The 20944-nt window shown below is 39.7% G+C and overlaps 1 protein-coding gene across 1 annotated transcript in view; it reads right to left on the bottom strand.

Annotated features, from left to right (window-relative positions):
* Positions 1–20944, bottom strand: part of CDC14A (cell division cycle 14A) — a 195085-nt gene that overhangs the window by 40726 nt on the left and 133415 nt on the right. Inside the window, exons 9-10 of the mRNA XM_007936102.2 lie at positions 14346–14576; positions 6123–6261 (exon numbers count right to left, since the gene is read on the bottom strand). Of these exons, the coding sequence (XP_007934293.1) occupies positions 6123–6261; positions 14346–14576 (370 nt within the window). The remainder of the gene's footprint in view (positions 1–6122; positions 6262–14345; positions 14577–20944) is intronic.

Below are 20944 nucleotides of genomic sequence, written 5' to 3'. Positions count from 1 at the left end.
ATTGTGGTAAACTGTGGTCAATAACATGAGACAAAGTATATGTGAACTGCTGTATGGAAAGTGAATTTGCTCTGTAAATCTTCACCCAAATCACAATAAATTTAAAAAAAAAAATCACTCTCATATCAAGAACCAAGAAGATCTCAAATTTTGCTTAAAAAAAAAAAAGACAATTAGTAGATGTCAACATCAAGAAGACAGAGAGAGGTCTCAGAACTGGCTGACAAAGATTTTTAAAGGACCCATGATAAAAATGCTTCAAGAAACAATTATGGAGATAAATGAAAAAAAGGGCAAAATGGAAAGTCTCAGCAGAGAAATAGATTTAACAGAGAAGCAAACGGAAAGTTTAGGATGGAAAGGACAGAGGAAAGAGTCAGTGAACTGGGAGACAGAACAATAGCATTATACAATCTGAATAATAAAGAGAAATAGACTAAAAACAATAAAAATGAAGTGAGCTTTGAGGAAACATGAGATTTTAACAAAATTCATATCATCAAAGCTCCAGAACGATAAGAGAATGAAGATAGGGCTGAAAAAGTATTTAAGAAATAATGGTTGAAAATGTCACAAATCCAGCAAGACATAAACCTTAAGAATCAAGAAGCAGAGCAAACCTCAAAAAAGGACAAAGCCAAAGAAATTTATATCCAGACACATACAGTCAAACTATTGAAAACTAAAACTAAAAACAAACCTAACTCACTACCACTGAGTCAGATCCAACTCATAGCGACCCCTCCTTGGGTTTCCAAGGTGGTATCACTACGGAAGTAGATTGCCCAACCTTCCTTCTGAGGAGTGGCTGGTGGGTTTGAACCGCCAGCCTTAATGATACCTTACCTAATTAGAGAAAACAATTCTAATGGCAGTAGATTCTCATCAGAGAACATAGAGGACAAAGGAAGTTTTCCAAGTGCTGAAAGAAAAGCACTGTCAACTATGAAGGCCGGAATCCAAAGAAAATACCCTTCAAAAATGAAGGAGAACTTAAAGATATTCTCAGATGAAAGAAAACTAAGAGAATTTGTCACCAGCAGACCTATTGTAAAAGAATCACTAAAGGATGTTATGTTCAAGTAACATACAGGAGAGAAGGAAACAGAAAGCATAGGGCTAAGCATGGCTAAACATGTAAATAATTTCATTAAATGTAAATTGTCTAAATACACCAAACAAAGACACAGACTGGTACACTGGATTAAAAAACAAGTGCCAACTATACACTGTTTACAAAGAAGTTCACTTCAAAGATAACAATATAGACAAGTTGAAAGTAAAAGAATAGAAAAAGATATCATGCAAATATTACTGAAAGGACAGACGCAGTAGTTATATTAACATTACAGAAAGTAGATTTCAGAGCATCAAAAATTACCAAAAATATAGAGAGATGTAATATAACGATTAAATGGTTCATCTACCAAGAAGACAGACCTTGCCATTGTAAATGTGAATGTTCTAAATAACAGCTGCAAAATACAGGAAATGAAAATTGATAGATTCACAAGAAAAAAATAAAAATTCATTTCAAAATTCCCCTCTCAACAATGGATAGCACATCTAGACCAAAAAAAAAGAGCAAGGCTATAGAACACACCACCACCAACAACCAACCAAATTAAATCAATATTCATGTAATAACGCACTCAAAGACAGTAGAATGCATATTCAAGTGACTAAAATAAATGATTTCCTGGACCATAACACAAACTTCAAAAAATTTAAAAGAACAGAAATTATAAAAAGTTTCTCCTCTGATCACAATGGAATAAAACTAAGAATAATGGAAAAATAACAACAAAAAAAAATCTCTAAACACTCCAACACCATTCAAATAATCCATAGGCCAAAGAGGGGGGAAAAACACATTGGAATGAATGAAAATAAAACATACCAAAATTTGTGGGACACAGCCAAAGCTGTGCAGAGATAGAAAGCTGTAGTACTAAATGTATACCTCAGAAAAAAAGAAAAGTCTCAAGTCAGTAATTTAAGACCCCTTCTCAAAAACCTAGAAATAGATGAGCAAAATAATGATAGAGCAAGTAAAAGGAAACAATGAATGTAACAGCAGATACCAATGTAATTAAAAACAAACAAACAAATAAATAAATAAATGAAACAAACAGCTGGTTCTTTAAAAATATTAATAAAATAGACAAACCTCCAGCAAGATTAACAAAGGAAAAAAATAAATGGCCAACAAATATATGAAGAGATATTCAACCTTATTAGTCATGAGGGAAATGCAAATTAAAATACAAACAAAATATAATGGTTTGAATTTAAAAGACTGACAATACCAAGTGTTTGCAAGCATGTGAAGAAACTGGAACTTCTAACCACTGCAAGTAGGAATGTAAACTGTTATACCTATTCTGGAAAACGGTTTAGTAATATCTGCTAAACATGAATGTAGACAAACAAATTATTCCACTCCAAAGTGTATCAAAAGATAAAAAATAGTCAAAAACTGAAAACAACTGAAATATCCATTAACAGAACTGAAATGTTATACACTCGAGCAATGGAATGTTATACAGCAATGAAAATGAACAAACCATTGCTATATATAACAATAAGGATAATGTTGAGTGAAAGCAGCTAGACATATATACTGTATGAGTTCATTTATATAAAACTCAAAAAACAGGCAATACTCATATATGGTTTTAGAGGTCAGAATAAAGGTTGCTTTGGCGAAGAACTGAGTTGTGAATGAAAAGGGTTGTGAGGGGGTCTTTCTGGCTGCAGGTAACGTTCTTTTTCTTGATCTGGCAGGGGTGGGGTAAGTTACATGGGTGAACTCACTTTGTGAAAATTCACTGAGCCTACTTTTCCAATCATCCATTCCCAGCTCATTATATCCCATCCATACTAACCTTTCTGAGATCCAAAAATGGTAAGCTTGTCACCATCTCAGGACCTTTGTGTGCCTTTCCTTCCCCCTACTTGGGACACAATTCAGCTTCTGACAGAATTGGTTCCTCCACGTTCTTTAGGGAAGCCTTCCTTGACCACTCAATCCACAGCACTTCTTACCTCCCCATCAATCATCCTCACACACTAGCCTCTATCATACCTTCATAGCACAATTAAACCAACTGAAATCATCATGTATGTCAACTTATATACTAGTTTACTAACTGTGCTCTGTCCACTAGAAATATAAGCACCCTGGGAGTAAGGACTGTCTGTCATGTTCACTGAAATATCCCCAAGACCTAAAAATTGCCTGACACACAGTATGTACCTAATAAATATCTGTTGAGTGAATAACTGCTACCAATGCACTAAATAATGTCTTCTGCCATCAGGTATGTCAAGATACAGGTTTGAAATGGGGGGGGGGGATGAGGTGAGGAGGGGGAAAGAAGAGAACAAAAGAAGTATATACAGTCAGGTAAAGCAAAATACTACCTCTGCCACCACTTGGAGGAATAAAGCAAAACATGCTGTAGACCACTGAGAGCCCACCAACAGTGCAGGCATTTTCCCAGCCAGCTATATAAGAAATATTGCAAAATATAAAATGGTACAGGACCTAAGTCACAGAACTCACTTTCAGGAGGGTTCCAACCTCAGTATTAGTAATAACTTACCTTAATACTTTAGTTATACAAGTCTTTGCTGCACCTGTTTTCATAGACAAATACTTAGAAAACTATAATATTGACTCAAACCTAAAGAAATGTCCTAAGTTTTATAGCTTAAGCATCTATAAATAAAAATTTTAAAATAAAACTCTTCCTTTAACCCAGAGTGCCTTTGCTCCATGTTAAGGTTATGTGTCAATTTGGCTGGGCCTAGTTTTGAGTGGCTGGGCAGCTGATTGTAGTTATTCCCCATGATGAGACTAGTAATCAACTCCATGGTAGAATCTACTGCAGCAGCTGAGTAGCTGCTTTAGGAATGTGATCTGCTTCCAGTATGTAAGACGACACTTCGAGAAAGGTCTTTGAGCTTCTTGATACATCTGGACCCTGCATTTGGCATCAGTCGTCTGCCATGTTGTCTGCTGATCTTGGGACTGCTCAGTGGACTGCCATGTTGCTTAATAATCTTGAGGCTGTGCCATTTTATTTGTTGACTTTGGATATGTCAGCCTCAGCAGCCAGCAGCTGCCTAAGACAAGCCTCCAACTTCAGTGGGCTGGGAGCAAGAGGCAGGGCTGAAGCCCAAGGTCAAGGGGCTTTCACTCATCTCCACTATGACTTCCTAAACTGTAAGAAAATACATACCTGTTTGTTAAAACCATCCACTCGTAGTATTTTCTGGTAGAGCAGCACTAGAGAACCAAAATACTCTATAAGCCTAATTTCCCTCATTATTTTGAGATATTGCAGAGAAAAGAGGCACAGTGGGGAGGTAGGAGGGAGGAGTGTACAGGTATGAAGTGGGAAGGTTTGTGTTACCTGAATGAACGAACAAACACACTGCCGTCTAGTTGGATCCAACTCATAGCAACCCCTTCTTGGGTTTCTGGGGTGGTATCACTACGGAAGTAGATTGCCCAAGCTTCCTTCCAAGGAGTGGCTGGTGGGTTTGAACCGCCAGCCTTCTGGTTAGCAGTCAAATGCCTTAGGCGCTATGCCAGAAAACTAGGTGAATTTTGAACAACATATTCTCAGAGCTATGCCTCCCTCCTTACCCTGCGAGAGCAACATGAAGCTGAGTACAAGATGCAAGGTGAGGTCTCAATAAATAGATATTGAATGAACGAACATTCTACAAGACAACGATTTAAGACATTCACTAAGTGGCTCAAAGAGTCAGATTTAAATCAGACTGTTGTTTTTGAACCCTAAGGCCATCTATTTGATCTTAGTAAGCAACACTACAGCAGTACCTGGCAAACATACAGCACAAAGTTCCCTGCTACAGGCACTCAGAACGCAAAACGGAGAACACCGGCTGAGGGTCTGATAAGGAATAAACCTCTGAAATAAAATTTTTTATTTTATTTGTGCCTCACTGGTCTTAGTGATCCCTTTACTGGGTTTTGTTTTTGTTTGTTTCCTTGCTTATCCCTTATACTTCTGTTTCCTTCTTCTAAGCTAAGGTATAAAACTGAACGTTTTATGGCACTTGTTTTCCTATCAATTATTCTCTTTGGGATTAGCAACTAAAATAACTAATTGCTCAGTAAATTCAAATTCTCTTAACCATTTCAGATACTAAGAGGCATCTTTCTGTGTAATTCATGATCATTTTATTTCTTATTAACCCAAGATGATTTAAATTAGAAAGGAAATAATTATACAGAGAAGAATGCTATTCAAAATAGAGCCATTCCAGTATCAAAAAAAAAAAAAGAAGAAGAAATTGTTTCAATACAAAATAGCCCTAATTCATAAAATTTAGAGCTGGATCTAAATTAGCTCGTGCTGATTTCAATTCCTCATTTTATTTGTAAGTAAACTGATGGTAATTTCTAAAATTTTAAGGGAAAACCAAGCAGACTGTAGAAGGTTGTACAGCTTAAATCTTTCCACCTGTAGGCTACGTCTAGTAGGGTGCCTGGTACTGGTATGATTTGGCATATAGTGAGCAAGTGAAAAATGAATGAATAGGTTTATAAGTATTCTTCTAAATAAGTCATAAAGTCAGTGGCAGGGGCAGGATTAAACCCAGTTTTCCCCTCTTTTCGTCCTTGGTAGCTTCTTGAATTATGTTCAAAAGTTGCAACTCTATCAGCAGTTCAGTTAGTTGTCAGGAGAGCAATAATCTTACTGAAATCACTGGCTGACCTGTGTTGTTTTTTTTTTTCCTTCTGCTTTTAGACATGCAAACAAAAGAAAAGAATGAAAAGTGCCAAGTGGGATGACAAAAGAAAATTGCACTGTAGCCAGATCAGACATAGAAAATGACAGAAAAAAGGTAGGCAGAGATGGCTTTGTGATTTTCTTCACACTCTCACCTGATCTAAGAGATATAAAAGCTACAAAGTTAGAACGCATTAGCTGTCAAATCAACAATATTCCATTATAGGCACAGATTTCTAACACTGCAGCCATTTTGTAACCACAGGCTTGATACAGTGCACATCTAAGGAGTAAGAGGCAGAAATGACCAGGAAAAGGGATATAATGTGATAATAGAGACAACATACTTACTCTTCCAGGAAGTGCTGCTGGGGTCCTATAATGGAGCCTGGCCGGCATATTCTGATCCAAGCAATGATTTCAGCATGTGTAAACCTGTAGTGCTTCATTACATAACAGGCGATCAATGTCCCTGTTCTTCCAAGACCAGCTATAAGAGGTGGAAACAGAACCAGAAATATAAAGCACAGCAAATGCACCTACAAATACACTGAAAGCAAAGCCTGCCCAGAAACTGCACTAGTTTCAAGTACAACGTAAGATTTTTAAACCCAGACAATAAAGTAATGCTTTCACATGATACGAAATTAAAAGATAAATCTACTCAAGAAATCTTTTTAAGTGGGTTGTATTATTAAAATAAAGGAACATCCATAAGAAAATATAAGAATCAGAGGGGTCCTGAGAAACTATTCAGGTCAACCCCTAGAGCCTTCAGAAATGACTGTCATCCATGAATACTGTTAGGGCAAAGCTGGTTCCATGACAAGCACTTGCAAAACATCACTTGTCAGATATCTTCATAGTCACCCTTGGCCACAGCCCAGGCTGAGATGAACCCACAGTTAACAGTTCCTATGTGCAACCCTTGCATTAGTGATATAGCAGATTATCAGTTACTTTATTAGAATAAGGAATTACAGAATCAAAGGGAATAAGGAATCATAGAATCAAGCCCATCCAGCACCTACCCACTACTGTTTCAATACTATAGCAGCAGGTGGTCTCCCTAACCTCTGTTTAACTCAGCCAGGATTTCATTATTTCCTCAGTCAGTAGGTAATGATGGAGCAGCTACTTACTACCTGTCAGGTACTGTGCTAGGAGCTGGGGATACAATAAAACAGAGATGGCTCCTGCCCTTTTAAAAACCAAGAAAAAAAAAAAAAATTAGAAGTATTCAAGTTTCATTTTTGGAGGCCATCTATTTCAGTTTTTAATAACTTCATGTCAGAACATTTTCTTTATATCGAACCTAATCTCTGTTAGGTACGACAAAGTATAACACAGCTAGAAATTATTTTTAATGAAGTACTGGTTACTATATTGAACCGTGATTTCTTCAGAGAGTTATGATTTCTTACATTTTTTCTTCTCTCCAGAGAAATAAGTGATAGGACTTTAAATTTTTGCCAGTCTTTTTTTAAAATAGACATTGATTTTCTTCTTTTCAAAAAATATTCAAAAACTTGATCAAGCAATTGTTTCTGAAAAATGGTGGTTGTTCTTCATCTACAAGAACAACTGAGGCACAAAGAAACTAAACACCTGACTCACATCAGTATAGCAAATGAATGTGGAATTTAGGACTCAAATCCAGCAGGTATCCATGCCAGAGTTCTTTCCACTCCTCCTTATCCATCCTGTCACTCCATGGGTGCAGTGAATAACTTGGTATGGCTCTTCTAGCCAATAGTCTTTTTGACTCCCACCAGATGACTTGGTGGAGCTATGCAAATATGAGGTATTTATGGCCCACCAAGGGATTGAGTAGCTTGTTAATAATGTAAATAAGGTACATGACACCCTTGTGGGAGTGGGACCATGGAAATAAGATATATGGAACCCTAAGGGAGGGATAAGTCAGTTTGTTATCTCACTAGGCTTAAAATGACCCACCCCAGAGGTGAAAACAGGGGATCTCACTATCATCAAGAAAGAGAGCTAGGAGTGAAGCATGACTTTGGACTCAAGATCTGTGCACTGAGACAGCAGATAGACAGCAGCAGCGGAAGCAGCAGAAGGAAAAGACCAGCATGAGAGGGAGTGGCAGGCTTCCCGGCCCCCAGAGCAAGAAATCAGTGCCTTCAGGCAGGAGGCTTGTTGGTGGAGTGGGGAGCACCTGTCGGCAGAGCTAAAAGAGCTTTGTAACACTTGCTAGAGCAGGGCAGAGGCCAGGCCAAGAGGGCGAGGACCAAAGAGAGGCATGCCTACAAACATGGCCGGCGGAGGCTGTCCTGATGGAAGAATTGTATCCTGAGCATTCCTGAACCTGAACTGTCACCTGTTGCTTCCTTAATAAAGCCCATAATCATAAGTATTGTCTGTGAGTTCTCTGTGGCCACCTCAAGGAATTCTCAAACCCACAGAAGTAGAGAGTGCCATGGGAGGGGCTGTTGATGTCAGAACTGGTAAAAAGTTTGGAGGGTGGTGGCACGTCTGACCTTTGTCTCATAGGAATCAGCTTTGGTCTGATGATAGTGATTTTCTCTTCCCTTTGTGAAGTTAGAGGAGGTTCGAGGATGCCACCCCAATGCCCTTTTTGCACACACATTCCAGAAATATTTTGTAACAGTGACTATGTATAAATACTGCATGTTAGGTGCTGGGGGTATAAATACGAAGGCAAGCAGGATGCCTGCACAAGGCTTACAGTGCTGAATCAACAGTGCTCAATTACACTGGCTTTTTCTCTTTCCATATTTGGGCTTCTTGAAATTAAACTCAATACATTTTTATTCATGAAGTACCATCTATAAGCAAGGTATTATTTAAAACCTGTTTCTATCATATACACTTTTTCTTAAAGAAAGAGTTTTCTGTTTGAATTAGGTTCTGCTAATGTTTCAGTAAAATATTTATTCACTGCCTATGAGATACCCAGGACAGCATATGACACTATAAAGATATAAACAAGTACAGGATACAATTCATGATCATGATGAGTTATCAAACTAGTTGTGGACAAGAATATTAATCAAAAAGCAGTAAGCAAAGAAATTTAAGTTTAAACTGAAACTATACATTAGTGAGAGGAGAAAGGAAAGTCAACTGATATCTTCAAAGAGTGTGTCTTGGATGGCAATAAACTTTATCAGACTCTAAAGAGTAGGAGATGGAGGCAGCAGTGGTTCAGTGGTAGAATTGTCACATTCACTCCAGGCAGGAGATCCAAGTCAGATTCCCAGCCAATGCACCTTGCGCACAGTCACCAACTCTTTGTCAGTGGAGGCTTGCATGTTGCAATGATACTGAATGGGTTCCAATGCAGCTTCCAGACTAAGAAGAACTAGAAAGACAGACCTGGAGATCTATTTGCAAAAATCAGCCAATGAATCACAACAGTCTGGTCAGCAACCCATTATGGGGATGGCACAGGACCATTCAGCTGTGCACCAAGTCTCCATGGACGGGGGCCACCTCAATGATAGCTAATAATAACAAAGAGCAGGAAGGTCACAGAACATTTTGGGCAGATGGATCAGATAAGTGAAAGCCTGGCTGGTCTGAAAAACATTGGTGTGTGTCAAGTGGAAAATAAAATCAGATAGGTATAGAGAGGCTAGATTAAAGAGGCCTCCAAGAAAAGTAGAAGAATCTATACTTGGGTTACCAGTCTATGGGCCAAAAAACACTGAAGGCTGACAAGTTATTGTCAGGAGTCTACAAATCCACATGCATGGTGCTCTGAGGACTGATTAAATCACGTCTCCTACATATGTGTATGATTACTTCTCAAATATAGTCGATGATTTGATGAATAAAAGCCCAGTCATTTCAAAAGTGTTACCAAATCCATTATGTGATCAACTACTATCATATAAAAATCTTTATTCTCCTTTAATACCAAAAACCAAACTCACTGCCATCGAGTCAATTTCAACTCATAGCAACCCTTTAGGTTTCCAAGGTGGTAAATCTTTACAGAAGTAGATTGCCCAGTCTTCCTTCCACTTCCACAGAGTGGTTCGTAGGTTTGAACTGCCAACCTCCTGGTTAGCAGTCAAATGCCTTAGGCACTATGCCATCAGAACTCCTTTCTTTGACTAATAAAAAGGGCAAAAATGAGGCTGCTTTATGTTTGGGGGCAAGAAAATGACAAGCTAGGAGCAAATGGATCTGGCAGCAGTGCACCATTAGAAAGAAAGGATGAAGATTGGAACCAGAGAGACAAGCCGGAAGGCTGGAGTGGTAGAGCCAGGGGTGCGGACAGGGTGGAGGGTGGTCAGTGGTAACGGGAAGGAAGAGCCAAGTTAGAAATGCATGTTGATTGTGTCACAGGGAAAGTTAAAGATGGCTGACAGTTCTCACCTGAGAAACTAGTACAGTGTCAATTTCATTTAGTTAGAAAAGGAAAAGAGAAAAATTAATGGCTTCATTTTTTATATGTTTAAGAATCCTCTCCTTTTGAAGCGCAGTCCTTTCATCAGCTTTCCCTGGTCAGATAATAAAGAGACTCTTTCCTACTCTCCCCAATACTTAGGGAGCACAATATTTCAACAACTCTTAGACATCAACAGTTGCAATACACACCATTATTTAAGTTCAATTAAGAAAGAAAAAATGTTGCCAATAAAATGATGACATGCTATCAATCTTAAGATGCTTCATAATTTTCAGAAATGTTACAGTGTGAGCAAGGTACTTCTCTACATTCATGATTCTCAACCTTTTTCTTTTTTTCTTTTATTATTTCCTCCTCCAGGGGCCTCTTTAGACTTTTTTCCCCCTAATCATCCTCCCATGAAATTTTAGCCCCAAAGACACTGCATATGTCTTTAGGTACTACAGGTATATTTGTGCTTTGCACACAAAACAAGTAAGAGTTTTTTTGCCCTACCCTCCTGTTTAAAAAAAAAAAAAAAAAAAATTACCTTCTGAGGAGGGAGCAACATTCCCTGGGGCTGAAACTGTATGCTGCATATTCACCTGGTTCAGGTGCATGGTGTTCCCTTCCCATTAACCCTTACTTTTTTAAAATTATACATTTAGGGGGGGAATAAGTAAATAAAAATTATACAGAATACTTTCTGATTAGATGAGATACTTATGCGCCCTGATTTCCTCTGAAGTTCCTTTTCTCCCAGAACGTGCATCAACATTTTTTGGAAAAGAGTCCAGTTTAGTTACAATCTCAGTGGGTCTCTTCCTTTATTAATAAGTGTTAAGAATAATCAGACTTTCTGTTTCTCCCCAGATACTACAATTTAACCATGTAGATGAAACACAGATGGAGAGCCTAGAGCAGGAACCAGGGCCCAGTTAGCTTCCAGAGTCCCTCCTCCTCCAAGTCACCCACTTAAGTCTCTGCTTTCTTTCTAGAATAAAACACTAAGTCTCACTGCTCCCCACTTTGTGCAAGGGACTGGTGCCCTCAGTGAGGCTCCCAGTTACACTCACTCATAACCAAAAAAGGTGGTGCAGAAAATTTTCAAATTTCTCTGACACTCATGTCGCTTTCTCCCCTTTTAACAGAAATTAACCTCTTTACAGAGTCTGTAATTTGGATCTATAAAAAGAACGCACTTCAGCACTCAATAGTTAGGAGCTCTTACCACAGTTGAACAGAATAGGAACATTTCACTAAGTTTCTATAAAAACTTTTTAAAAATTTAAATCATTTGTAATTAAAGGGCTCCCTGGCACAGCATGACAAGACGCTGAAAAGTAGTCTATTTATACCAAGTCAAACAATGATTACTTTAGAGTTGCAGGCATTTTCTGAAATCCCTATAGAACATCAATAATCACATACTGAACCATCATAATGTTCCTGTTTTCTTAATCATCATTATTTACGCTAGCAAATGTCAAGAATTCATAGCCCTCCCTTTTATCCACCACAAGGTAAGGTGCAGTTATTGAATCACTGTAAGATTTCACAGATTCCCAGTGAATTAGCTTCTCGTTTGTCTCCGTATGCAACACTTTTTGGGGAGGCATCAATTATTCATACTCTTTCCAGTAGCTACCAAAGTTCATCTGACATAGGATAAGAGTCTCTCCCGCTTCCTTTTATTCAATTAATCAAGATCCATTAAAGTGCTCAGTGCTGCTTCAATTAGCAGAAAATTAAGATGACTTAATTAGGGCAGATGTCAAAATAATTAACAAGGCTGGGGTAGATACCTATGCTATTAAAAGCAATACAGCTGTAATTAAATCAAAGGTGTAATCTTTATTTAAAAAAAAAAAATCCTACCTGTGTGTACAAATAACAAGTGGAAGTAAATGAAATAATACTCGCGTAAGGATGTCACATCACATAAATGTGACCTTCCTGTACAAGAACTGACCACGATGCTGAAGTTTCTGATTTTAAATAAAAATGTAAGAACCTCTGAAATGTAAAATAGCTACTTTTTAAAGTGTCGTTATTCCCAGGTCAAGGAGATATAACACAGAGAATACCTGCAACAAGAATGCTTAACAGCAGAAAGTTTCATTTTCACAAGCTTTCTTAGGTATTGAATGCTGATGCTGAGTTTTAATGTAAGAATAAAAGACACCGAGTTTTAATGTAAGCTTTGCATCTCTTCTCCCTTGAATTTGTCACGCCAAGACATGACACTCAGATAAATTATAGGATTTGGCAATCATAAAACTAACTGACTAATACATAATGTAAAGTAATCGCAGTAAAAATACTGATTTTTATGACACAAAACCAAACTTTGAAAGAGAGCACAGAAATCTCTCCTATGAAATGCTGGTAGCTGCCATATTCATGTTAGCTCTTAAGCTCCACTGATACCTGAAATACATGAAATTAGGCTTTACCTTGGACCCAAGCAATCTCTGACAAAATGGGACTGAAAGGCAAACCAATGAATCATACCTGGGACAAGCCAGCTCATCCCACTGTGACCTGATTAAAACCTGAACAGCAGCACCTACGACGGATGAGCAAGAAACACCTTCCCAACAGAGCTACCACTCCTGGCCCAGAGATTCTAAGTCCCACAAAAAGAGGGCCACATCCTGCCTGGAAACATGCTGGAAGGAGGCAGCTCTGTCAGGAGCAGGTAAAGCCTGCCTTAAGGAGCCCTCATTGAAATTAGGCTGAGTGCTGCTCATTTCCATCTCTCCAACGTGAAGCCTCCCTGAGCTGCTCACGTGTTCAGCAAAGTACCTCCACCTACACAAATCTTAAACATAGAAGCAAGGGCCTACAGAATGGCATTTTAATTTCTGTCAGAACCAAAGCCATGTTCCTCTGAATAAGTCAGTTCCAGCAGCACTAGGCATATGAAAAGAATGGTACAATCCCCAACACCTCCTAGACAATTAGCATAAAACACTACAGAGATTGGTTCCCAGAAACAAAAACCACAAGAACAGCGCCACCTAGTGGCAGTATGAAAAGCTGCACATGAGGAACTGGAGGCTTCATCTCTGGGGCTGCCAAAGCGATTTCTCTTCACTGAACTCAAAGACCCCAACAAAATACCTTCTGCCATACTGGAAAATCAAAATGGAATTTAAGCCTCCTCAGAGTTTAACAACAAAGCTTAGAACAAAGTCCATTTCAGATTTTCTAAGCACACTTACATAGGGTTGCCAGGTAAAATACAGAATGTATGTATTTTCCACGCAATATCTGAAACACTTATACTAAAAAAATTGTTTATCTAAAATGCAAATACAACTGGATGTCATGTATTTTTATTTGCTAAATCTGACAAGTGTACACCTCCTATAATCTGAACAACCCCTGCCTCAAAGATTCCAACGAGGAATAGAGCTCCGTTGACATAATCTTTCAGTTCAAAGTGGCAGTGACACATTATTGGCAAGTAAACCATCTGATTAACTCAACAGGTGATAGTCCCCTAGCAACGGGCAGGGAACACACTCTGTTCTAAGATGCAAAGGAAGAACAGAGGGTGAGACAGGGGTCCACCCAGCTGGATCACAAAACGGGAGCACTAAATATCAGAGGGAGTCCCTTGATGGTGCAAATAACGTATTTGGGTGCTAACCAAAAGTTGGAAGCTTGAGTCTACCCACAGGCAGCTCTGAAAAAAGGCCATTGAAAACCCCATGGAGGATGGTTCTACCATAACACACATGGGGTTACAACGAGTCAGAGTTAACTTGTCAGCAACTGGTTTAACTATCTGACGGAGTACACAGAAGAGGATGGAAAAGAGACAGAGGATTCAGAAAAAAAAAAGGGGGGGTGGCAGAGAAGAACTAACAGTCTTGACAGTTTTACCTACTTAAAAAGTATTCCTGCCAGCCTGAGGACACTGTTGCTATTTCCTCCGTGTGGCAGGGGCTTGGTAAGATCAGAAAAACATCCTTGTCAGGCAAGCCACACTACACCCATTGTCCACATCCAAACAATCCTTTCTTTAAGGAAGGGGTTACTGAAATGGTTCTTTGTTTCAACTTTCTAAAATAAAAAATATCTTTCAGGACACTAAGTGGTTTTGTTTCATAGGAGTTGCTATTATTTGGCTAGCCCTCTTACAGAAATAGACTTAAGGTGACCACCGAGGCCTCACGCACCTTTGCAGTGAACTGCAATTGCCCCATCCGTGTTCTCACATATGTTCAGGAACCTCCGCACGATGTTATCACTTGGTGTGCTGCCATCTATGAAGAAGAGGTCATAGTGCTCGAAGCCAGCATCTGTGAAGCGCTTTGCCTCATAAATCTTTTTATTCAGCCTCACGACTGCAGTCACGTTATGCTTCTTGAAATAAGGAAAGTAGGCTTCGGGGGCATGAAGAGGATAACCTAAAGGAAAAAACGAATAGTAAGCAGAATGCACACATACCATCTTACAAAACCCAGACACACAAACACTCTTAACAATAAGGTTTCTAAATCTCAACAGAGCTTGGGAGAAAAGCACTCTCCTGGGAGAGTAAGAGGTCCACAGAGCCTTCTCAAAGCAGCTGTCTGAACAACTGCAAACATCAGAGGAGATGGAAACAACGTCCCTTTCTTCTAAGTATTGGAAGTAGCTCATTAAGTTCAAAACTTCAATCTCAAGACTCAAACCCTGGGAGCACATTGCCCCCATTCTCAAAACAAATGTTTTCTTTTTGTATTGTGGTGATACGTATGTAAGGAAATATTGGCCATTTCAACATTTTTCACACATACAATTTAGTAACTTTAATTGATGTTGTGCAACTATGACCATTACCCATTTCCAGATTTTTCCATCATCCTTAACAAAAGCTCAATGTCTCCTTGTTTAGGAGCTCTCCTTCCCCTTCCCAGTAACTATCAGGAATTTCTGCTCTGGATACGCTTGCCTATTCGAGATACTTCATGTAAGTAAAATCATACAAAGTACTTGTCCTTTTGTGACTGACATTTCTTTCAGTATGATGTTTCAAGGTTCATCCATGTTGCAGCATAACCAGGATTTCAGTTCTCTATTTGGAGGGGCAACATTCATTGCATGTAAGTACCACATTTTGATTGCCCATTTGTTTACTGCTGAACATTTAGTTTGTTTCCATGACCAAAACAAAGGCATTCTTGAAAACCTCAAATGTGTACAGAAAACCTACAATGAGTCTTCATGCTTTCTGCTTCACAGAGCATTGCTCTCCACTTGATAAGCAATTTTCAACTACAATTCAAAGCTCTTTACCAGAAATATAGTTTTAATCATGAGTGCAATCCCCCACAAGGGAGATTAATGATTATTAAACACAGATTATGTACTAACAGGAGTCCCTGGATGGTGCCAATGGTTAAGCACTCAGCTACTAATGGAAAGGTTGCTGGTTTGAAACCACCCAGATGAATCTCGGCAGGAAAGCTTGGCAATCTACCTGCAAAAATCAACCACAGAAATTGTACGGAGCACAGTTCTACTCTGACGCACAAGGGGCCACAACTGAGTCAGAATTGACACAACAGCAACTGGTGTATGTGATAATCACAATTATATAAAATTTCACTTTCATTCCTTAAAACCACCTCTGAAATTAAAATTAGCTAGCCCCATTTAATCCTCTCACGACCCGTGATACATACAGCACTCACCTACATTTTCTACCTCTGGTATTTATCTGCTATCTCACTTTAGTGCATGCTGCCATCTGGTGGGAGCCTGTATAACTGCATGAATCTGAAGAAACGGGCCTCACCCCAACTCCAGCACCAGAAAACCACTCTGGACACAGGTGTCCCATCAATTATACCAAAATCTATATTATCTCAAAAAAAATAAATAATTTTTTTTTTCATTTCATTCAAAATACCTTCCAGAACTGAAAACACATGGTTTCAACAAAAAATTTAATGCAGAAAATAATTCAGTCTTGGAAGGGTTATTAACAGGTTTAGAAACTAAGAGGTTGAGTTCCATTTTGTGGATATTTTTCTTTTGGGGAGAGAATAGATGGTCAGCCTCTAAACCCCATTCCCTATGGGAGGATCCACTGTCACGTGAGTACAGATGGCAGCTAGAGTTACCTGGATTACAGATACATGTAAGGTAGTCTTGACCTATCAGCCCAGGCCCCAAGCATTAAGAAAACTGATTTTTTCAGCACAATGATTACCACACACACACCCCTATGAACCATTCAGGGTTCCCTGATTCACTGAATACCAAGGCAGCTGCTCTTTTCCAAAATTCACCGCCGGTGTTGGGTTCCATGAGTAGCAACAGCAACAGCCAGTAGAGTCAACCACGCAGTTCCTGCACTGTCTTTGCCTCTATTTCTAGCTGACTCCAATCCTGCTTAGCTGGTCATTTCCTCTTTCTCTTAGCCCCAGCTTCAAGTCAACTCTCTGATCCCCTACTCTATAATGTTGGGGTCCACATATTACATTTCCCAGACTACCTTTCTAGCTGGCTTCCCGTCTGTTCTGAAAATGGAGGCACTTCAGGAAGCTGAAGTCCAGAGGAAGGAGGAAGGCCTTCTTCCTGTGCTCCTGCCACCATCGCCTCAGCAACAAAGACGGGCAGCCAGAGCTTCCAGCTCAGTTCAGCCCCAGCCCCAGCCCACTGCAGTCACCTCAGAGGCTGAAGCCCAGCCTCATGGTCTCCACTCCTCAACCCCCAAATCCAAACACCAGTGGTGTGATCCTCCTTCCCAAGACCCCAGCCCCAGCCCTCGAGCTCCTACTCAGAGCCCCAGATTCCGGTGATCTCACCTCTTCTCTCTGTTCCCAATTTTAAAGATAGTAGCTGTTTCCTGCATGATGTTCTGATTTCCTCAGTGTTGCCTTTTTACTTTCTAGCCTTCTTTGTGACAAATTCCTTATGTTAAATTCTCCTGTTCTAATTACCTGGTGTGGTTTCCATTTTCCTGTCTGGATTCAGTTGACATTGTTTTTCCCTTGGATCCTGCTCATTTTCAAAACCTAGTTCTTCAGTCCTCCCTTGGCATCTGTGAGCTGTACAGCCTACTTCCAATAAATGTCTTTTTGGTTTAATTTACAAGGGTTAGTTCTGCTGCAACCAAAAGCCCTAACTGACACATTTGCTCAAGGTCATCCAAGAGATGGGGGTGGAATTGGAAGCAGGCCTAACTAACCCACAGTCCAGATAAATGTTATTTTCATACACCATGCTGCTTTTAAGCAAGCAAGTAGTATCAACCTCATTTATAATCTTTTGCATATAAACAGTAATTTATACACATACATTTAAAAGAATGCTTTCCTACTTGGAAAAATCAAGTGTGTTTTCCTAGTTGGTGTATTTGCTCAAATTATTTCCCATCAACAGCTATACTGCCGAAAGGCAAAAAGGACTGTGGGTGGCATGATGAAATAAGAGTTTTTCCATCTTATGTGGGATGGAAAGGGGAAGGACCCTTTGGGTTCCTACCATATTTTGTACCTCCCCAATGACACCTGTCACTCAGTATGCAAATGGTTGGTTTGGTGCCTATCTTCTCCCCCCACCTCAAGTCGATAAGAACCTCTTTTCACATATCAATTTCTACCAGGAGTACATGGCATTATAGATAATATACCTAACCAGACTATTAAGAAAAATGATGAGTATCTTTAAGAAAAGAACACTGATTGGCGAGTAGTGACTAGGGTCTTAAAAGCTTGCAAGTGATCTTCTAGATGCAACAATGGGTCTCTCCTCATCCAGAGCAAAGAACAATGAAGAAAACCAAAGACGCATGGAAAGAAATAGTCCAGGGGACTAGTGGACCGTGTGAACCTCAGCCTAAATGACCATGAGACCAAAAGAACTAGATGGTGCCCAGCTACTTCTGTCAACCACTCAAAAAGGGATCAGTGCAGGAGATCCTAGAGAGAGTGGAGAACAATGTGGAAAAAAACACAAAATTATTTAAAAAAAAGTCTGGTGAGACCCCCAAGACTCTAGTTACTCTTCAGGTCTGGAACTGAACTCACTCCCATGGCTTCCAGCCAAACGACAGGCATATGAGCTGAACATTTACATTAGGTGGATACACTCTTTAGAACGATTAATCATGGGAGGACAGAAGGGCAATATTTGCACAGGGAGATAGCTCAGGGCCAGGAATGCAAGGAAAGAAGGACACAGGGAAGGGGTAACTACAGGGAGGAAGTGGGAAGGGAGCTGCCACATTGTGGAGAATTGCAGTCAATGTCATGAAACAAAATGTGAACTGCTGTAAGAAAAATGAATTTGCTCTGTCAACTTTCACCCAAATCACATTAAAAATTAAAAAGATTTTTAAAAGGAAGAAAGAAAATAATACTGGACAGAACTGTCCAAATATGGTAACAGGACACTGAGATAAGAACAATAATGGTAATAAAAATAGCACCTAATATTTATCAGAGATTCAAGGAAACAATTAGTCCAAAGGATTAATTGAACCCCAGTATCCTCAACCCTGAGACCAGAGGAACTAGATGGTACACAGCTACCATCATGGACTGCTCTGAAAGGGGTCACAATAGAGGGCCCTGGATATAGAGGAAGAAAAATGTGGATCAAACTCAAAGTCTTAAAAAAAAAAAAAAGAAGACCAGGCTTAGAAGTTCTGGTGGTATAGTGCCTAAGGCACTTGACTGTTAACCAGAAGGCTGGTGGCGCAAACCCTCGGAAAGAAGAATGGGCAATCTACTTCCATAGAGATACTGCCTCGGAAACCCAAGGTATAAGTTGGATTCAACTCGACGGCAGTGAGTTTGGTTTGTTTTGGTACTAGTCTAATAGAATCGGCTGGAACCCCCAAGACTGGCCCTCAGACAACCTACAAGCCTAGAACTGAACTCATCCCTGTGGCTCAACTTACAGCCAAACGATAGGCCTATAATGTGAACAATAATACCAGGGAGGTACATACTCACTAGAACAAGCAACCACATAAAATCAAATAGGCAACATTTCCTTAGCTTCATCACACAAGGCAGGGAGAGATAGGAAAGGACAAAGGGAAATGGTAAACACAGGGAGGAAGTGGGAGGAATGCTGTTACATTGCAGGCACTGTAAACAATGTCACAAAAGAAAATGTGTATGAATTGTTGAACAGAAAACCAATTTGCCCTATAAACTTTTACCCAAATCACAATTAAAATAAGAAGAAAAAAAAAAAGGTACCTAACATTTATTGAGTGCTTACTATGTGCCAAATGAGCTCTGGTGGCACAACGGTTAAAGCATTCGGCTACTAACCAAAAAGGTTGGTTCAAACCCACCAGCCACTCTGCAGAGAAAGATGAGGCAGTCTGCTTCCTTAAAGATTCACAACCATGGGAACCCTATTGAGACAGCTCTACTCTGTCCTAAATGGTTATTATGAGTTAGAATCAAATCGATGGCAGTGGGTTAGTCTGGGTTTTCACTACATGCCAGGCACTATGCAAAGCAGTATATGTGGATTATCTCATTAAACTTTACAATTAGCTAATTACTGATGCTTGGAAAAATTAACTGCTCCATCTGCACTCAGTAAAAGGTATAAGCCAGGATTTAAACTCTGCAGTCAGATTACAAGGCTTGTGCTGAGGCCGAGTTCAGGTAAGGCCCAACTTGATTCTACTTGTTAGAAATCCAAAAAGGAAACCTTGCATGTACCGTATATGAGATATAAGAAAAGCCTGATGGACTAAGTGGGTTCCCAAAGCCTCACATGCACTTCCAAGGGCTGGTGAGCAGATTTCTTAAAAAATTCTCAAACGTGTTTAAAATTAGTTATAGGCAACACTCAAAAAGTCCTATGACCTCTGGCTACATGAAGAGGGCTGTGTGAAGAAGAACGCTGCATCAGGATTGGAGGAAGATTCATTCACAACCTGCAATATGCTGATGACACAACACTGACTGCTAAAAGTGAAGAGGACTTGAAGCACGTACTGATGAAGATCAAAGACTACAGTCTTCAGTATGGATTATACCTCAACACAAAGAATACACAAATCCTCACAACTGGACCAATAAGCAACATCATGATAAAGGGAGAAAAGACTGAAGTCGTCAGTGATAACTGTTTCACTTGGATCCACAATCAACACACATGGAAGTAGCAATCAAGAAATCAGACATCGTATTGCTGCAAAAACCTCTTTGAAGTGTTGAAGAGCAAAGATGTCACTTTGAAGACTAAGGTGTGCCTAACCCAAGCCATGGTATTTTTAATTGCCTCATACGCATATAAAAGCTGGACAATGAATAACGAAGACCATAGAATTGATGACTTTAAATTGTGGTGGTGTTTAGTAATACTGAAAATACTACAGACTGCCAGCAGAACACACAAATCTACCCTGGAAGAAGTACAGCCAGAATGCTCCTTAAGAGGTGAGAATGGCCAGACTTCACCTCACCTACTTTGGTCCTCTGGTCAGAAGGACCAGTCTCTGGAGAAGGATAGCATTCTTGGCAAAGTAGAGGGTCAGCAAAAAAGGGGAAGACCCTCGACAAGATGGACTGACACAGTGGCTGCAAAGATGGGCTCAAGCACAGATTGTGAGGATGGCGCAGAACCAGGCAGCGTTTCGTTCTGTTGTGCACAAGGTCGCTATGAATTGGAATCTGCTCGACAACACCTAACAACAACTATGACCTCTGAACAACTGTGAGTGCTATCAATGTATCGGGATGCTTCTGATGGGAGGCTTGTTTTGGCCATGTGCTCTCCGGGAATCCCAGAGCAGACATGGAGCTGAGCCTTC

The sequence above is a fragment of the Orycteropus afer genome, unplaced genomic scaffold, assembly GCF_000298275.1.
Source record: "Orycteropus afer afer isolate SDZICR_OR568_19922 unplaced genomic scaffold, OryAfe1.0 scaffold00033, whole genome shotgun sequence".
In the NCBI taxonomy this organism is placed as follows: Eukaryota; Metazoa; Chordata; class Mammalia; order Tubulidentata; family Orycteropodidae; genus Orycteropus; species Orycteropus afer.
The sequence above is the reverse complement of the archived record's forward strand: the minus strand, read 5'-3'. Positions and strand labels throughout refer to the sequence as shown.